Below are 19,165 nucleotides of genomic sequence, written 5' to 3'. Positions count from 1 at the left end.
TAATGTGAATTTTTGGGAAAAAAAAAAAATTATTAATAATTACTCCTTACATGGGCAATAGTTTTTTTTTAAGTTTAAATAATAATTATAATATCAGCTAAAGTTCGAGAGAAACAGATAATAATAATAAAGCACCGGCTTAAGGGAAAAAAAAATAATAATAATAATCCTCTCCTTAAGAGGGAGATGAGATTTTTTTTTAAGTTTAGCAATAATAATTATAATATCAGCTTAAGTTGTAAAAAACAGATAATAATAATAAAGAATTTTAGGGAAAAAAAAAAAATAATAATAATCCTCTCCTTAAGAGGGGAGACGAGATTTTTTTTTAAGTTTAGCAATAATAATTATAATATCAGCTTAAGTTGTAAAAAACAGATAATAATAATAAAGAATTTTTGGGAAAAAAAAAAATAATAATAATCCTCTCCTTAAGAGGGGAGATGAGATTTTTTTTTAAGTTTAGCAATAATAATTATAATATCAGCTTAAGTTGTGAAAAACAGATAATAATAATAAAGAATTTTTGGGAAAAAAAAAATAATAATAATCCTCTCCTTAAGAGGGGATTTTTGATTAATGAGATTTTTTTTTAAGTTTAGCAATAATAATTATAATGTCAGGACAATTCACACAGTGCCATCTGGTCCCAAGTTAAGCTAGCTAAAGCTTGTGTTACGGGTACTAGATAACTGATATACTACATACTATATTATTTATATGTTGTATCATATTAACAGAAGTCTATTTATGTTACCCAAACAATGTTGCCCACGTAAAAATATTTAATAGTTACGGAACGTACAAATATACGCGAAAAACGTTTTCTCGAAATTGCGGGAAACAAGTGTGGGTGTAGTCAATATGTATTATTTGTGTAACGTCGTATTTTTTGCTTGTGTTACATTTATATTCAGTACAAATAGTCAATGGATCTTTTATGGGAATGTGTATAAAAATTTACAATAACATACCGAAGGATATACTGGAATTACTATATAGTATAAAATAAAGTCGCTGTCGCTGTCTCTCCGTCTTTTCTACGGATTTTGAAGAGGTTTTTTTTATAGATAGAGTGATTCAAGAGGAAGGTTTATATGTATAATACATGTACACCCTTGCGAAGCGGAGGCGAGTAGCTACTTCCCTATAAATAAACTCAAAATATCTGTTCAATCATATTTATTGAGTAATGCCTATTACACACTAAATGATTACTTGAATGACAAACGTGGCTATAGTAGTTCATGCATGGGATTTTCACTTGATGTTAGACATAGACACTGTTAAATATCCCACTTTGAATATTGTCTCATTATTATAGCTGTTTGGGTTTGTTCCGTTGCTTTTAAAAAGGTGAAATAACTTTGGCGCCAAAATGTAAAAAAATACAAAATAATATAGAGACCATAAGCGAACTATAGAGAAAATATATATATTGTCGTATTTATTACTGAAATACAGTTTTAAAAGTTTTTTTAAGTGATATAATGGTTGAAAGTACCTACAGTACAAGTATTTAAGGCTTCAAAATAAAGAAGTATATTGATTACAATTTTTCATTGGAATTATAGAAAAATCCCTAATTAAACAGACACCTACATAAGTCCAATGTAAATAAACTGGCTTTAAAAAAAATAATTTCAGTTGAGTGCCTTGCCAGTTCTTCTCAATTGAATCTGTATACTGAACTGGACGGTAGGGAAAAATTATATGCAAAAATTATACCGTTCATAAGCGGCTAAAATGACACAACAAGAATAAATGATATTTGATTCATTTATATATTATCTGTAGTTATACTTTGTGACTTGGTGGTTCATAACATCGAATTACAAAAGTTTGCGGGTTCGAAAATGACTGATACAAAAATAATTTTATGTTATTAGGTAGCTGGTCTAGCACACCGCTTTACTACTATTATTACTTGATTACAATCCGGGTTCATTTCCTCGCACGATTTTGTTTTATCTATACATATAAATAAAATTGGAGTGTCTGTTTGTAATATTGAAATAACCGTTTTTTACTACATGCATATATGTATATATACGGTACATACAACAAAATAATTTTTTTTACAATTTTTGTCTGTCTGTTTAATCCGGCTAATGTCTGAAATGGCCGAACCGATTTTGTCAGGACTTTTTTTGGCAGGTAGCTGATGTAATAAGGAGTAACATAGGCTACTTTTATTATAGGAAAATATAGTTAAATTACACGCGGACGAAGTCGCGGGAACAGCTAGGTTTATAATAAGATTGTTTGTATCGGTCTGGCTGTTTTTTATTGCATTGTGCGAGGAATCGAACCCTCGACCAGCGTAAACCGTTAGCGCAGGCAGGCTCATTCCATTATCATTCATAAAAAAAACATACTAGTATTTTCATAAAAAGAAAAAAGGTTTCATACATTGTCATAACCATAAAGTATGATACACATTTCTAATTTGGGCGTACGGTGTCATAGACAAGATTTGTTTTCTACGAGACAAAGGCGTTCCCTCGCAGACATCTAGACGTCGCCGCAATTATACCTACCGGCATAAATAGTCACAAAAGTGGAATACAGCCTGTACTAGACTGAGTAAAGACATGTCTTCTTTTGGTAATGTAGTATGTACAACATATAGTATACAATTGTATATGTGTACTATGTTAGCTGACTCCGCAAACGTTGTTAAAAATAGGGGTTGTTGGTAGAAGGGTGAAAATTTTGGTACGTGTACGTGTTTTTAATGCTCACATAATAAAAAAAAAATAAAAAAATATTGTCGTTGAAATGCAATTTTTTTTGTGGTGAGCCAACCTTAACACTTAAGAGTATAAAAATTAGGTATAAACCTATTCTGAGATCTACTGAATATACATATAAAATTTCATCAAAATCGGTCAAGCCATTTCTGAGTGTAAAAACGAAACTTATGACACGAGAATCATTACATAGTAGAAAACAAAGTCGCTGTCGCTGTTTGTCCCTATGTATGCTTAAACTCAACTTTCAAGAGGAAGGTTTATATGTATAATATATGCACACCCGAGCGAAGCCGAGGTGGGTAGGTAGTTTTATATATTAGATATATTTATTCGTAAACAATATTTATCCTATTTATTTGTTGTCAGTGACAAACAAAAAATCTGTTAAAAAATAGTGTGTAACTTTTTATTTATATTCCTATTTGAATAAAACTAACACAACATATTAAGTGAAGATTATCACAATACATATAGTGAAAACAGCACCTCAGCAGACTAGAAAACGTACAGATAAAAATTGCAACTTTTATTGCTCTGGATTCTGGTCTGTTGATAAGAGGTAGTTATACCACAGATAACATAATTGTTATACTATTTACCATCGATAAAATCGTAACAACTAGAATACATTTTTTGTGCAGATGATTCTAAATTTTTTCATTTCATTTCAAATAATTCGAAATTCAAAATGTTGAATTTCGAATGACCTAAAATGAATGAAGCAATTCCTCGTCTAATGACTTCAGATTAGGAATTACTCCGCCGTATGAACTGTATCAATAAACTTTATTAACATTAATTTCAATAATATATATGTAATTTTGGCGCGAAAATTAAAATATGAAAAATATTTTTCTTTTTGCAAGAAGTTGCAAGGCCAGTGTTGCCAATTATGCCACAAAGAAAGAGCAAACGGGACGGGATAATGTAAAGGAACGGGTTAAAATTTGGAATTACTCAGAATTAATGATAACGGCTTTTAAAGTTTAATGTATATACAACTAGCTACTCACCCCGGCTTCACTTGGGTGTACATGTATTATATACCTATATAAACCTCCTCTTGTATCGCTCTATCTATAAAAAAAACCGGTTCTAAATCCGTTGAGTAGTTTTAAAGATTTAAGCATATATAGAGACAGCTACTTTGTTTTATACTATACTAGCTACCCACCCCGGCTTTGCAAGGATGTACATGTATTATATATATAAACCTTCCTCTTGAATCACTCTATCTATAAAAAAACCGATTCAAAATCCGTTGCATAGTTTTAAGATTTAAGCATAGATAGGGACAGACAGCGACAGCGACTTTGTTTTATACTATGTAATGATGATAATCTTGTTTAAAAATGGCTATGTTGCCAGTATACAATGTAAGAAACAATATAATTAAATAATATATTGAATTATTGCAACATTAACACATGAAGTAATATTGTAATCATAGAAGATCTTAGAGCTGGCAGCTACCTCGGACAAAGAATTAGTCTAGCTATTCAAGATTAGATTGATCTTCAGAACTTTGCCTAAAAGGACCCCTTTTAATAATATATTTTAGTTATTGTATTATATTTTTTTAAGCTTTTTAATTTTAGGTTGTAGTTGTATAATTAAGTTATATAAATTGTTAATCTTATACATTTAAACATTCCTCTTTAGTCACTTTATCTATTGCTAAAAACTGAATAGTTTAAAAGATCTAAGCGAACAAACACCGGAAGCGACTTCTTTATACTACGTAAAGATACTTAATTATAATTATATAGTAATTGACATAGACAACTATTATTGATACTTGAGTGATATATTGAGACAATTTAAGGATTTACATAATATCATAGATTGTAATACTCTTATCTATTTGTACAGTTGGTCAAACAAGCGTAGGAATGAAGATCATATCTTAAGGAAGGTGTTACATAGGAATGTGGATGGTTATATGGCAGAGGAAGACCGAAAAAGAGATGGATGGACTGTGTGAAAGATGATATGGTAAGAAAGGGAGTAAATAACGAGATGACTGCGAACAGAGATGTATGGAAGCGAAAAACATATTACGCCGACCACGAATAAATGGGATAAGAAAGAAGCAGATGATGAGTTGGAAATAGCAGACAGATTTATTAATCGAAACAATTTCAAGACGCTCCCGGTGGTCTAGCGGTTTAGGACACTGCTTTACTTCTGATGATCACGGGTTCGATCTTCGCATGGCACAAACATTTATATTCATGAGTATCATTGTTTGTTTCAGTCTGGGTGTTTTCTAGGTATATTATATATGCATTAACTAAAATCTATGTATTTGTGTCAGTTGTTTAATACCGAAAACACAAGCTTTGCTTAGCTTTGATCTAGATGGCGCTGTGTGAATTAATTGAAGAAATTGAGGAGGAAGTTTCGGGTTTGAATCCGACTATCGGAAGTAAAGCGATGTGCACCGCTATACCACCGAGACCGACTAAATAAACGTTGCTGTCAATTTGTCCACCGTTCTTTTTAAAAATATTATATTATTTTGATATATCTTTTTTTTATATATCACTTTTTACTACTTCTGTCTTGGAAATTATATAATTATTCAGTTTTTTTTATAAATAGTTGTTGTTTATGTTGTTGTTGCTTCAGTCATAATAAATAAAATAACAAATTCTCTTTGTGAATTAGGAATGACAATTTTTTTAATAAGAAAAAGAAGATAGTTGTGTATAATTAATTTTAACGGCAAAATATTACAGGTGCTAGTAATTCAGATTCTAGGGACCTTTACGACCCTACCGCTCGGGGTTCACATTTCGAGACCCTTGCCCTACTTGTGGAATTCTTCAATTTAAATTCGTATCTCTAATGTCTCGTTTTTGGATTATTTTGTTTAATTTTGGGTCTGAGTTAATTTTGTACAATATTTTTTTATAAGTCACATGTTAGTTAAATATAGTAATGTTATTCTCGAACATTCTACTGGTAGGCTTCTCTATTCTCTCTAATTTCAATATTTATAACTACATAGTATAAAACAAAGTCGCTCTCGCTGTCTGTCCCTATGTATGTTTAAATCTTTAAAATTACGCAACGGATTTTGAAGCGGTTTTTTTATTAGATAGAGTGATTCAAGAGGAAGGTTTATATGTATAATACATGTGTCCGTGCGAAGCGGAGGCGAATTCAAAGATTTGTAATGCATCATAAAGTCAATTCACACAGCGCCATCTAGTCCCAAGCTAAGCAGAGCTTGTGTTATGGGTACTAGACAACTGATATAAATACATAGATAGTATTTTTGTAAATACTTACATAATTTGCATACAGCCAGACCGACACAAACAATCATACTCATGAATGCGTATGTTTGCACCGTGCAAGGAATCAAACCCGCGACCATCGAAGTTAAAGCGGTGTGCTAACCACTAGACCACCGTCAATAGGCCTTAAAATTATTAATTTAATTCAATTTCGGGTATAAACTAATTCTGTACCTTCATTTTTAAACTATAACTCACATATACATATTAGTTAAGGAATGTCATGTTTTTTACGAACGTTCATTTGAAATTTCTCTGCAAAAAACAACCGTTGTATTTTTTTCTCTAATATGCCGGTGTATGATTGCTGGCCAGTATCATATCCAATAGTTTGGTTCCTATAAAAACTGACTTCATTGCTAACATCAATTGAAGTTGTTATTGCAAAAGAGTTAAGGTCCTTTTTTGATTGCAAATGTGGAAACAATAAAACTGGCTGCGTTCCGTTTTCAGCAGCGCTGCTTAATTAAAATTCGTGGAAATTCTTTTTTTAAAAATAGCAGCATAGATTTCGAATTCAGTGAAATTGAGAACTCGTCTCATTCTAGTTTCTTAAAATGTGATAAAGAATATCTGAATTACGTTTACGATAATTTTATTTATAAAATAATAAAATAATGAATATTATGGATATTTTTTTTTTAAATGCGAAATGCGAATGTCAGCCTGTTTTGTTTGTTATTTTTTACGATTAACTACTAAAAGGATATTAATGAAATTTATAATTGAATATAGATAGCATCACAAGGTTTTTACCACATTTTTTGTCATAGAATTCCAGGATATATAACTAGTTGTTACCAGCGACTTCTTTCAACATTCATCCCCTACAATATATGTCCCATATATATTCCACCCCCTTGCAAATTAATTTTTAGTATAAAACGTTACCTGTGTAATGATACGACTATCTTTATGTAAAATTTCGTTTAGGCGTTTCGTCATGAAAAGCTAAGACAGACAGACATCCTTTCGTATATATACTAGTTGTTCCCGTGGTTTCACCCGCGTTAAATTTCAATAAAATATAGCCTATGTTATTCTTATACATAAGTTACATTACTGTAAAGTTTTATGCGTTCAGCAGTTTTTGCGTGAAAGAGTAACAAACATCCATACACATCCATACTCACAAACTTTAGCGTTTATAATATTATTTATTATTGTTTATTGCGTATACATTCTATAATATATTGTTACATTTTCTTCAAATGTTATGACATGAATTTAATTGATATGTCAATAGGTACGTCCAAACTGAGCAGTTTTGGGATATTCAGACCAAATTGAATCCGAGCAGGGATGCCAACCTCACGAGGATACTCGTACCATAGATAAGATAATATTTATATACTCGACTACTTGTACTAATAAATGGTCTGTGGGCGATAGTATGAATGGACTATATGTGTGATATAAATCAAACAATGGATAGAAAATGTGAATATTTATAATGAAGGTACAAACAGTAGCGAGGCAAAAGTAACAATAAAAAAAAATCTCAGAACAATACACACAGCGCCATCTAGACCCAAGTTAAGCTAGCTAAAGCTACTATGGGTACTAGATAACTGATACAAATACATAGATATATTTTTTATATCGTAAATACATACATATTATAAATAGAAAACACCCAGACCAATACAAACGATACTCATGAATATAAATGTTTGTACCGTGCGAGGAATCGAACTCGTGACCATCGGCAGAAAAGCGGTGTCCTATACCGCTCGGCCACTGAGCCTGTCAATAGATGTATACACTTATAATGTAGGTACAAACAGTAGCAAGGCAAAAGTGGCAATAAAAAATATGACAATTGTATATAGAAATACACTTAAAATAGGTAGAAAATTAAATATATGAAAATGTGTAAAGAGTAAAGGGTCAAATTGAGCTAATATGATAATACGAGATATTATCAATTTTTTTATTTCTCCGTTCGTAAGAGGTTGGTAGTCTTGAATCGATCGTTAGGTCGATACGTCGTTGGTATGTGCAAACTCTAGATTAGATTTTTGTATTTTTTTGAAATATCAACACTTGAAATTAGAATCATTCGTCACAATTTTTTATTTCTTCGTATTAACGCTAGCTAGATTTTTGTATTTTTGTATGTTTTTGTTATTTTTTAAATAAAATTATTTAAATTTAGACAAGGATGTTTTAGTAAATTCAATGAAATAGATATAATCTTTATTATAACTACTTTTGGTATTATTTAAGCACTTTTGAATAGTCGTATTTTTTTTATTCTACCACTAATTCTGAACGCAGACTTATCACAAGCAGAGCAAGAACCCCATTAGTCTTCCTTCATGTAGGTAAACGCATGTTGTCTGGGAAACCCGGATAACAAAAAAAAATATAGTCGATTAAATTAAAAGTATTTTCAAGTATAATTATTTATTTAAATTGTATATCAAATATAAGAAAATTAACATCTATTTTCTTTACAGTACCGACATCCAGTTTTGTAGATCTAAAATATATTTAAAAAAAAATCACTGCCTAATCTCATCGTACAGGCGAGACTGTGTACCCACGAATGGCAGATTACGTTTACAAAGTCACATACATTCAATTTTGGTTTAATTTTCATAAGAGTGCTAATTAAATTTGCTCTATGATTTAGTGTAGTCTATAGTTTGTCAATATTTAATTGTCTATGTCAAGTAAAGAAAAAAGCAAAGAAAAGATTGATTGAAATTCAGCCTGGAGATTGTTCAACGTAAACACATGGGTGCCGATCACAGGTAATGATTATTTTTAATCTGTGCCGTAAACTGTTATATAAAAATAAAAGTGGTAAACTCGAGTTGGACCAGCACAGCGTTAGTTCCGTACAATTAGAACAGAATTATCTAATACTAGCTGTGCCACACCCGCCTGAAATTTGTAGCCTATATATTATTCTAATGTAGAAGCTATATTACTGTAAAATTTTATCAAAATCGCTTCAGTAGTTTTTGCGTGAAAGAGTAACAAACATCCATACTCATAACTCATTCGTGTTTATAATATTATTAAGATAGGATTGCGTTAATATCTGCAACTGTTCCAAATTTAAAATCAAAAGTATTTTTTTTTTATATTTTTATATAGCACTATAATCAATGAAAGTGTTTTAAATTTATTATAAATAAATTCTTTATATTATTTTACTGTGGAACCCTAAAAGTAAGGTAACTCTGATCTACAATTAAGAATATTTATAGTGTTTTGATGGAGTCGAGAATGCCAGTGATTTATTCATCCGCGTCATAGATTAAAAATAGATTTTAAACTGTAATTCTGGACAACATATGATTAGCAATGTTTATAATGCTCAATATTTAAGTGATAGCAACACTAGTACAGTTGCTAACAATTTGAAATAGATTTTCTTTAATTTTCTAAAGTTAACCTTACAACTTTTGTTTGTACAACAAATATTTTGTATTAATCTAGAGGATTTGTATTTTCCCTCCAATGATTCAGCTCGGATATATGAAATACATATATGAAATTCGATAGCTGTATGTTCTTTTTTTAAAAAGTAATAAAATACCTTGTATTAAAGAGGTTGCATACATTTGTAATTAACAATATTTAACGTCTTAGATAGTTTTACCATATGATAATCGGTGCAAGCACAAAAGGGTCAACTCCTATGTGACTGATATGACTTTTGTCTGAGGGTCACTTTTGTTAGTAAGGTATTTGAAACTCGACATATTTCAATACCCATTTATTTAAATATAAATATTTAATTATATAAATAGTCATTGACAATTTACATATTATTTGGTTTTGGCGTGCATTCGCACTTGATTCAAACATCAATTTGTTAGGTATTCGAATCTTGATAGTCTGTCAATATTTCAATCCCCATTTAATTATAAATAATTTATTATATATGTAAAATGAAGGTTATTGACATTACATTATTTGAATTTGGCGCGCATTCGCAGTTGATTTAAACGTCAAAATAACGTACGTTATTTATTGACCGAGTAGAAAACTGGGTACAATGAGACATGGCTGTATGGACACAGTTTCCTTTGCATTTAGCTCTATTAAAAGAAGAATACATTTAAAATTGTTTTTTATTTGTGAAAGCAAAACAATTGAGTATAATATGTTGACATGAAAATGTATTTGTAAAATACATAACACACTATAATAATTAATCTACATATATATCGTAGTCAAAGAAATAACTCAGTCAAAAAATCAACTGCCATTGTTATTGATTTATTTGGTCTAGTATTGATTACTTTTAAAAACAACAGTACAAATTTTTGTATTGCAGTAATCGAACTTGCGACCATCAGATTTAATTCGGTATGCTAAACCGCTAGATCATCGAGGCTCTCAGTCAATGAATGCAATGTTTTGATACTACATCTATTTGTAAATACATCAGAAATAAACCAATAAGTATCGGAAATTCTAGTAAATTGTAATAACTGCGGGTTTCTTATTGCTATGGATGTTTTTATTTACGTTACCAATCGGTTATTGCGCTTCGCTATCGATACTAGTTGCTAACTGCGACTTCGTTTGCGAGGAACGAATTTGGAGTTATTTGCATTTAAGTATATTAGATAGATAAATTTGCATTTAAGTATATTAGATTTAATATACTTATATGCAAATAGATCTTTACCTGCTTCATCATCTGCTTCTTCCTTATCTCATTTATTTGGGATCGGCGTAATTTGATCTTTATTGGTTAGCTTGTCTTATGGGTAGTAAAATGATAGTTTTTTTTTCATATATACATACCTATTATACATAGAAAACACCCAACCGACACAAACAATCCTATTCATGAATATAAATATTTGTGCCGTGCGAGGAATCGAACCCGCGACCATCGGAAGTAAGGCGGTGTGCTAAACCGCTAGATCACCGGGTACACCACTTAGATGAATCATTTATCTGATCGTTACCACTCATACTCAGACATACACATTACACTTTTATAAATATGGATAATGTATATAATATACTGTATAACTTTTTCTCACAAAACAGACATTTTAATATTTTTTAAGATGTATAACATAGTTTTTTTTACGGATGATAATGGTGCACCCGCCTGCGCTAACGGTTTACGCTGGCGGGGCACCAGTGGAGGATGATTCATCAAGAATTTATCACGATGGTTTCCAGGGGGAACCGCGTGGAGGTCGACCTGACATGGTACAATGCTAGCAATGAGATCTTCAGTCCACATTACTAACAATCCCCTTTCCCCCCTGTATAACATAGTAGGTACTGTAAGGTCCCGGTAAGACCCTGAAGATCTGTAGCACAGGTTTCGACCTAGTTCAGACTTCAGACTCATAAACGGAATAACATTTTTTGTATAATATCTCAGGATAATTCACATATCATCTAGGTCGCGGGTTCGATTTCTCACATGGTACAAATATGTATATACAATATTCATGAGTATGATCGTTTGTATCGGTCTAGAGATTTTATATGTATTTACAAAAAAAGTATCTATATAATGTAATAATGATAATAATAATTTTTTTATTTACCAAAATTGTTACAAAACAGTCCATGTATAAATCTAATGTAGGTACGTATTTATATCAGTTGTCTAGTACCCACAAAACAAGCTCTGCTTAGCTTGGGACTAGATGGCGCTGTGTTGAATACCCTGAGGTATTATTAACATTACTTAAATACTTTGACGTCATTTCCTCGCATAATAATTTATTTATATGCACGACAAGTACCACTACGTCGTTTGTTTTTATTGCAACTAAAAAAACTAATGAATTAATTTAATAGTTTTAGTTATATTTGGGAGAGGACCGCTATAATGTGTTTTGCAAAACGTGACCTCTCTATTGCAAATCGTTTGCCAATGTCGAAGCAAAATCGGACAAGCGCGTTTTGAATACAAGTTGTTTCGAGTCCGTACAGTATTTTTTATTTACATAGTATAATTTATATTTATTAAATAATCATGACTATATAAATATACTAGCATTTTCACGCGGCTTCGCTCGCTCTTACAGGTGGAATTTATCAAAATTCCTTCTTAGAGAATACCTACGTCATAGTAGCTTTATGCATGCAAAGTCTCAGCAAGATCGGTTTAAAATTGACAAAGTTTCATACAAACTTTCATCCCCTATTTTATCCCCTTGGGAGTAGAATTAATCAAAATCCTTTCTTGGCGGATGCCTATGTCATAACATCTACCTGCATGCCAAATTTCAGCCCGATCCGTCTAGTGGCTGTGCTTTGATAGATCACTATGTCAGTCACCTTTGAGTTATATATATTTGATATAAAACATATTTATGTATATATAAACAAGTCTATTTCCCTTGATCACGCTATCACCCGTGTACGACTGGACCGATTTCGCTTTTTCTTTTTTTGTTGTGTTTGTTATTGCCAGGAGACGGTTCTTATAAAAAAAAAAATAAGAAAAATGCGCTGAATATTAGAACACTGACCTCATGTTCATCTTATCATCCTCCACTGGTGCCAGCGTAAACTGATAGCAAAGATGGAGGCACCATTCCATTATCATCCACTAGAGAAAGGTTTCATATTATCATATTCTACTGGTAAACCAGCCTAAACCGTTAGATAGATAGATAGATAATTTATTTGCTTCAACATTTACAACAATACTACAAATGTTCGCGTTATATTTAGTGGGCATGCAAATTACAATTCATAACAATTACTTTTACAATTAAATTACATTATAAATAATAATATCAGATGTCAGGTCAATTCCCGCAAAGAGTAACAGCACTAGTGCAAACATGTGCACCATTCCACTATTATCTATTAAAAAAAAGGTTTTTGTCCGTTATTTACGGAACCCAAAGACTGCTATGACTTTGACAACCGATAGCTAACGAGCGCCGCGCATTGGGATGTATCCGTGTAACGTTTTAAGAATCGTTCACATCCTATATTTTCAATGATGAACGTTTCGTTCATAACGGTTTCCGCTTCAATCAACAGCCGGTTTGTTCAGGTGACGCGTCGCTAGGGTTTCCAAATCCCTTGTAGTGCCGAGCGTCCCGAAATTGAAGTGTCAAAGTGAAATCTCCCATCTTCGGGGGAAAAATATGGTAAACAAAATTGTACGGGAACTTAGAAAGTGGGCAACATTTGTAACTATTTAAAAATCGTTCACATCCTATATTTTCAATGATGAACGTTTCGTTCATAACGGTTTCCGCTTCAATCAACAGCCGGTTTGTTCAGGTGACGCGTCGCTAGGGTTTCCAAATCCCTCGCATTGCCGAGCGTCCCGAAATTGAACTGTCAAAGTGAAATCTCCTATATTCGGGGGAAAAATATGGTAAACAAAATTGTACGGGAACTTAGAAAGTGGGCAACATTTGTAACTATTTAAAAATCGTTCACATCCTATATTTTCAATGATGAACGTTTCGTTCATAACGGTTTCCGCTTCAATCAACAGCCGGTTTGTTCAGGTGACGCGTCGCTAGGGTTTCCAAATCCCTCGCATTGCCGAGCGTCCCGAAATTGAACTGTCAAAGTGAAATCTCCTATATTCGGGGGAAAAATATGGTAAACAAAATTGTACGGGAACTTAGAAAGTGGGCAACATTTGTAACTATTTAAAAATCGTTCACATCCTATATTTTCAATGATGAACGTTTCGTTCATAACGGTTTCCGCTTCAATCAACAGCCGGTTTGTTCAGGTGACGCGTCGCTAGGGTTTCCAAATCCCCCGTAGTGCCGAGCGTCCCGGAATTGAACTGTCAAAATGAAATTTCCCATCTTGGGGGGAAAATCATGGTAAACAAAATTCTACTGGAACTTAAGAAGTGGGTAACATTTGTAACTTTTTAAGTTCAACATGATATATTAATATATGTTAAAAGTAGAAAATTAATTGTTTTTCTCCGGGATTTAGCTAACCAATAGATGGCAACACTACGAGTTACCCAATAAATCACAGGAATTCCCGTCTTGCTCCCGCGGAATTCCTTTCGTATCTCCCATCTCGTTTCCGCACAGATGCGACGTGGAAACGGGTAATAAGTATTGGAATGTTATAACACTTTTTATATTGATATATTTTCTTTCAGCCAAACAAGGCCCGTAAAATATTTAATTACATAAAAAAAAAAAGATATTTGCAACCGAAGTTTTTTTTAAAAAGTATATTTCCTATTCCCGCAGTCAAGCTCGTTTTGCAAGTGTATCTTGGTTTTAAGGTTAACATACTGACAGTAAAATTACAAGGAACGGAAACATGACTTCTTCTTTCATGAACTTATCTTCTATAGAATAGAATCTTATTGAATCGTCTTGACACAACAATAATAAGATAATAAAATACAAATAACAATCTACACACATTACAAAACAGAGTCAATGTGGGCCACAGCTCAGCATTACCACGATTATACTGGATACGTAGTTTTCAGCGCTGATTTTCAGTTGATAACAGCGAGGAAATTTATTTTTATTGAGGTTTGGACTAACACTAAATGTTGTAGACTTTTAGCATTGCGAACTATTGTGAGCATAGGGGCGATTAGTTTTTTTAATTAGATTTATTTGTGAACTTTTATCACATGGCAATCCCAGCGTATCTTATTATCTTATCTATGGGACACAGTCACCTAGATCAAAATAATAATTGCATTTAATAATGTCTAGTCAGACAAATTCAATATTGTCTACTAAGCACTGCTGTGTCTAAACTGTGTCTCCCCACCTTACATTTTCCTATTGTCATTTAGTATATAAGATCATTATTTCTATGTACATATTGTCAGTGTATTATCATCTGTAATATACATCGTCTCGACCAACAACATCGTATCATTCACCCGCAACACTAATCTTAATCTTATCTTCTTCTATACAAAGAAACTGCTCGACGGCGTCGGTGGTCTGGGGTTTATCACACCTTCTTACTTCCGATGGTCGCGCGGTCGATTCCTCGCACGGTACAAACATTTGTATTCGTGAATATGATTGTTTGTATCGGTCTGGGTATTTTCTATGTATAATATGTATTTACGAAAATATATACATACGTATTGGTATCAGTTGTCTAGTACCCATAACACAAGTATTAGCTAGATTAACTTGGGTCTAGATGGCGCTGTGTGAATTGTACTGAGATTATTATTATTATTACTATAATGCTGGTATTATCATACAAGAACAGTTAATATAGGTGGTGATTAGTTGATTGTTGGATGTGGGCGACGTCTCCCACATACCATGAAATAGTCAGTCAACTTTTGTCATTGGATTTACTTAAATCAACCAAATGAATCCATCAGATATAATTTATTGCTATGTGGCAGAAATGTTAATTTTAAAGTACAATATTCAAAGTAAAACTGAATTGTTATTGCTGTTTTCTGTTCCTCTGCTCGACTCGAAACAGTAAAACTTTATGGGGTGTAAATTTTCCTTAATCAAATAAACAGATTTTACACTAAGTGAGTTTGGCTTTTATGTTTTCTAACGATTTATTGGCTTTACCGTCTTGGATAATGTATAAAGGTGATCTCTAATTGTTTTTATATATGTTATTATCTACTAGTTACTCGCCCCGGCTTCGCCCGGGTGTACATGTATTATATATATAAACTTTCCTCTAGAATCACTCTATCTATTAAAAAATCCGCTTCAAAATTAAAGATTTAAACATACATAGAGACGGACAGACAGCGACAGCGACTTTGTTTTATATTATGTAATGATATTCATATTCCATATACAAAATGTCTGTGTATATTTATTTATTTATTTAAAACTTTATTGAATTTAGTACAATATATGGCGGACTTAATTCGAATATTAATCTTTACCAGCCAACCTTAGTGAGTACAGAGATAGGCGATAGAGAAGGCGTTTTGGTTTTAATAAATTAAATATAATTATATATTTATTTTTTTCTTCTACATATTTATTTATTAATTACATTAATAATGACATGGTAAATATACAATAAAAAAAAAACAAAAAAAAAAATTAATTTGTTATCTATATATATAACAAACAGTAATTAACGATTTCCTTCCAATGGTCGTGGGTTTAATTCCTCGCACGGTGCAAACATTTTTATTCATAAATATGATTGTTTGTATCGCTCTGGGTGTTTTCTATGTATATTATGTACATATTTATAAAAGAAACCTATGTTTCAGTTGTCTAGTACCCATAACACAATCTCTGCTTACCATGGGACTAGATGGGGCTGTATTAATTATCCAGAGTTTTATTAAATTATATTATTTATATATATAAGTAAACGGCTAATGCATCATACTGAAATTTGATATGTCGATAGGTTGTATCTGAGTTCGGATATCTTTTATCACGAGTATGATCTGAAAAGGGGCGAAATAGGGGATGAAAGATGCAAGAGATCACGGGTGCGAAGTATACGCGGATCCCCATACAAATACATACTTACTACATTATATTGTATGGCATGGTATGGTATATATAGTATAGATTTTAGTCATTATACTGTTATAGGTATGTATGTATGTATGTGTATATTGTTATACCTATGTAATGGATATTGCTCTTTAGCATAGATCTTTCTGTTATTGCCATTATTATTATTATTTTCTATTTCTATTCTATTCTAGCGCTACCTAGCTTTTTGTTTATAAAGAGATTGCATGAGCGATAAGACTTGCTCTTGTACCCTCTTACTCTGTCAATGATGATTCTTGATATATATTTGACGCAATAAAGAATAAATAAATAAATTTTATCAGATTTTTTTAATTATTCGTCTCAGGCTAAGTGCTTTATGGTTGAAAATCTTAAAAGAGATCCGTCAACATTGATTGGAAGTTAATACGTTGCTATGTTCATGAAGATGTAGTTTTCTAGTTCAATTTTATTTAGCGAGTTAAACTTTATGCAATATTTTTCATTTGTCCCTCTATGTCACCTATTTCTGAAGTCAAAGAGCTGATTTCGTCAGTTGTGTTTGTCGCTTTGTCACGTGTATTTTCACTAGTGGCAGTGAAAATACATGGTACAGAGGCATGATATCTTAGTGCTGCAAAATGGTAATGTGAGAATAATGTTAGCATTACAATGTGCAGTGTTGTTTTTGCTCCTTTTCTATCTCTCAGGACAATTCACACAGCGCCATCTAGTCCCAAGTTAAGCTAGCTAAAGCTTGCGTTATGGGTACTAGACAACCGATACAGATACATAAATATTTTTTTTTTTGTAAATACATACATATTATACAAGAGAAAACACCCAGACCAATACAAACAATTATACTCATGAATACAAATGTTTGTGCCGTGCGAGGAATCGAACCCGCGACCATCGGACGTAAAGCGGTGTGCTAGACCGCTAGACCACCGAGGTCGTCAAAACTTAAATGTCGTTTCTATTACATAAAAAAAATGAATTTATATATAAATTGCTGATACTTACTTCACGAATAATATAATTCCCGTCTTCTCGATCTGTCTAAAGATTCCTTTCCAAGACGCCAGCATGCAGTACTGTTGTTTCGCCGTCAACGGCGACCGTGGATCGGACGGTGGCGGTGGTCGATCAATTGCATCATGGTTGATCTCCGACGCTGCTAATTTAGTTAACTCACATCCCATCTTTATATATTATTGTATAATACCCAAAATGCATTCAACAACTGTTGTAAAATGATATTCACTTTTATTCACATCAAATAGTTGTAACGTTCACTGCCTGGCTTGCAAAATCGATCACTGATGTTTGATCCAATAAATTGTCTATTCTAATATAAGATATTTTTGTTTTACGCGCCCGAGAGTTAGTCTCTCAACGAGTTTTATAATGTGGAATAACTGCGGCCGAGTTTGATGCTTGCAATGCACTAGTAAAATATCAACATTTTTCTTTCCGTTAATTGGAAAAACGATACGATTATTAACGTATTTTTAATTTACAGCAACAGATACTTAATCGGTATTGTCATTAAATTTTTAATGCAACTGCGTTATAGTTATTTTCCATTATATTTATTAAACCTAAATTAGACTAGTAATATGACCAGCGCACTCTCTATGACTGAATCTATTCGCTCGAAGAAATAAAGTCGGTAGTGACGTGAAATATTTAACTGTTACCTGTGAAGTGACTTCAATATTGTCACATATTATTGTCACAGCGAACTGTTACGTCGCTCTTTGTTAAAATTAAGACCTTAATATCTTGTGAATTGTACAGATTCATGTGTGCTTTGGTAGGCGTGATGTTTAAATTATTGGAAAGCTGCTAATAGATCTAAAAGCTATGGACATGTCTTTACCAATGCGACATTTATTTCTCTTCTATTTTCAACTTAAATATTAATGATTATTAAAACTTATATTCATATAATCAACTACTGGTATTTAAGTGAACTCATTACGTTTAGTGAAATTAGCTACTAACAAATTTAATAAATTTACTACATACAGCAGGAAGGCAAGATGCTGTGGCCACTACATCCTGATCACTCTAAACAATACTTATAGGTGAAGTCGAAACAATTATATAGAGAAAGATAAAAACATAGTCAGAAGCAGATACATTCGATTCGATATACCGTCCCAAACCTAATCCCAGATGGGGTACCGGATAACAACCCAAATTAGATTACTGTCGTTAGTTATCGGTGTATCCATCATTGGAGAGCAAGTCAGAAATATAAATTGACACACATTTTATTCTTTGATGATTTAAAATCACGTACCTTTTTGGTGTAAGTAAAGGCAGGAAGTAAGTATTAGGCCAAAAATATTCAGTTTTAAACTTGACGCGGTCATTATTTATATGTATAATTAGTAAAAATCACGGGATCTTACCACGTTTTATATTTATTTGCTGAGTTCCCGATATTTCGGCAGTGTTTCAACCATCATGATCACAGGTAAATTGAAAATAAATTTAAAAAGTGGTAAGATCCCGTGATTTTTACTAATTATACGTACAAACATATTCAATTAAATTCTATATCATTATTTTAAAAATATTAGCAAATGTTACAATACCCAGAAATACTTACAAAAATTAACAGTACAAGTATATGTGTAGGTATTAAAAAATATATTAATTAAGATATTAT

General features: G+C 32.1%; 1 protein-coding gene across 1 annotated transcript in view; it reads right to left on the bottom strand.

Moving 5' to 3' along the window:
• The window catches only part of LOC131855632 (neuroglobin-like), a 36,117-nt gene extending 18,017 nt beyond the window's left edge, over positions 1 to 18,100 (bottom strand). The window contains exon 1 of the mRNA XM_059206927.1: positions 17,509 to 18,100. Coding sequence (XP_059062910.1) covers positions 17,509 to 17,687 — 179 coding nt within the window. The 5' untranslated portion in view covers positions 17,688 to 18,100. The remainder of the gene's footprint in view (positions 1 to 17,508) is intronic.
• Positions 18,101 to 19,165: the final 1,065 nt, after the last annotated feature.

Source organism: Achroia grisella, unplaced genomic scaffold (assembly GCF_030625045.1).
Source record: "Achroia grisella isolate CSIRO2021 unplaced genomic scaffold, CSIRO_AGI_Agris_v1 utg146, whole genome shotgun sequence".
Lineage (NCBI taxonomy): Eukaryota > Metazoa > Arthropoda > Insecta > Lepidoptera > Pyralidae > Achroia > Achroia grisella.
This window is presented reverse-complemented; position numbering and strand designations above follow the sequence as displayed.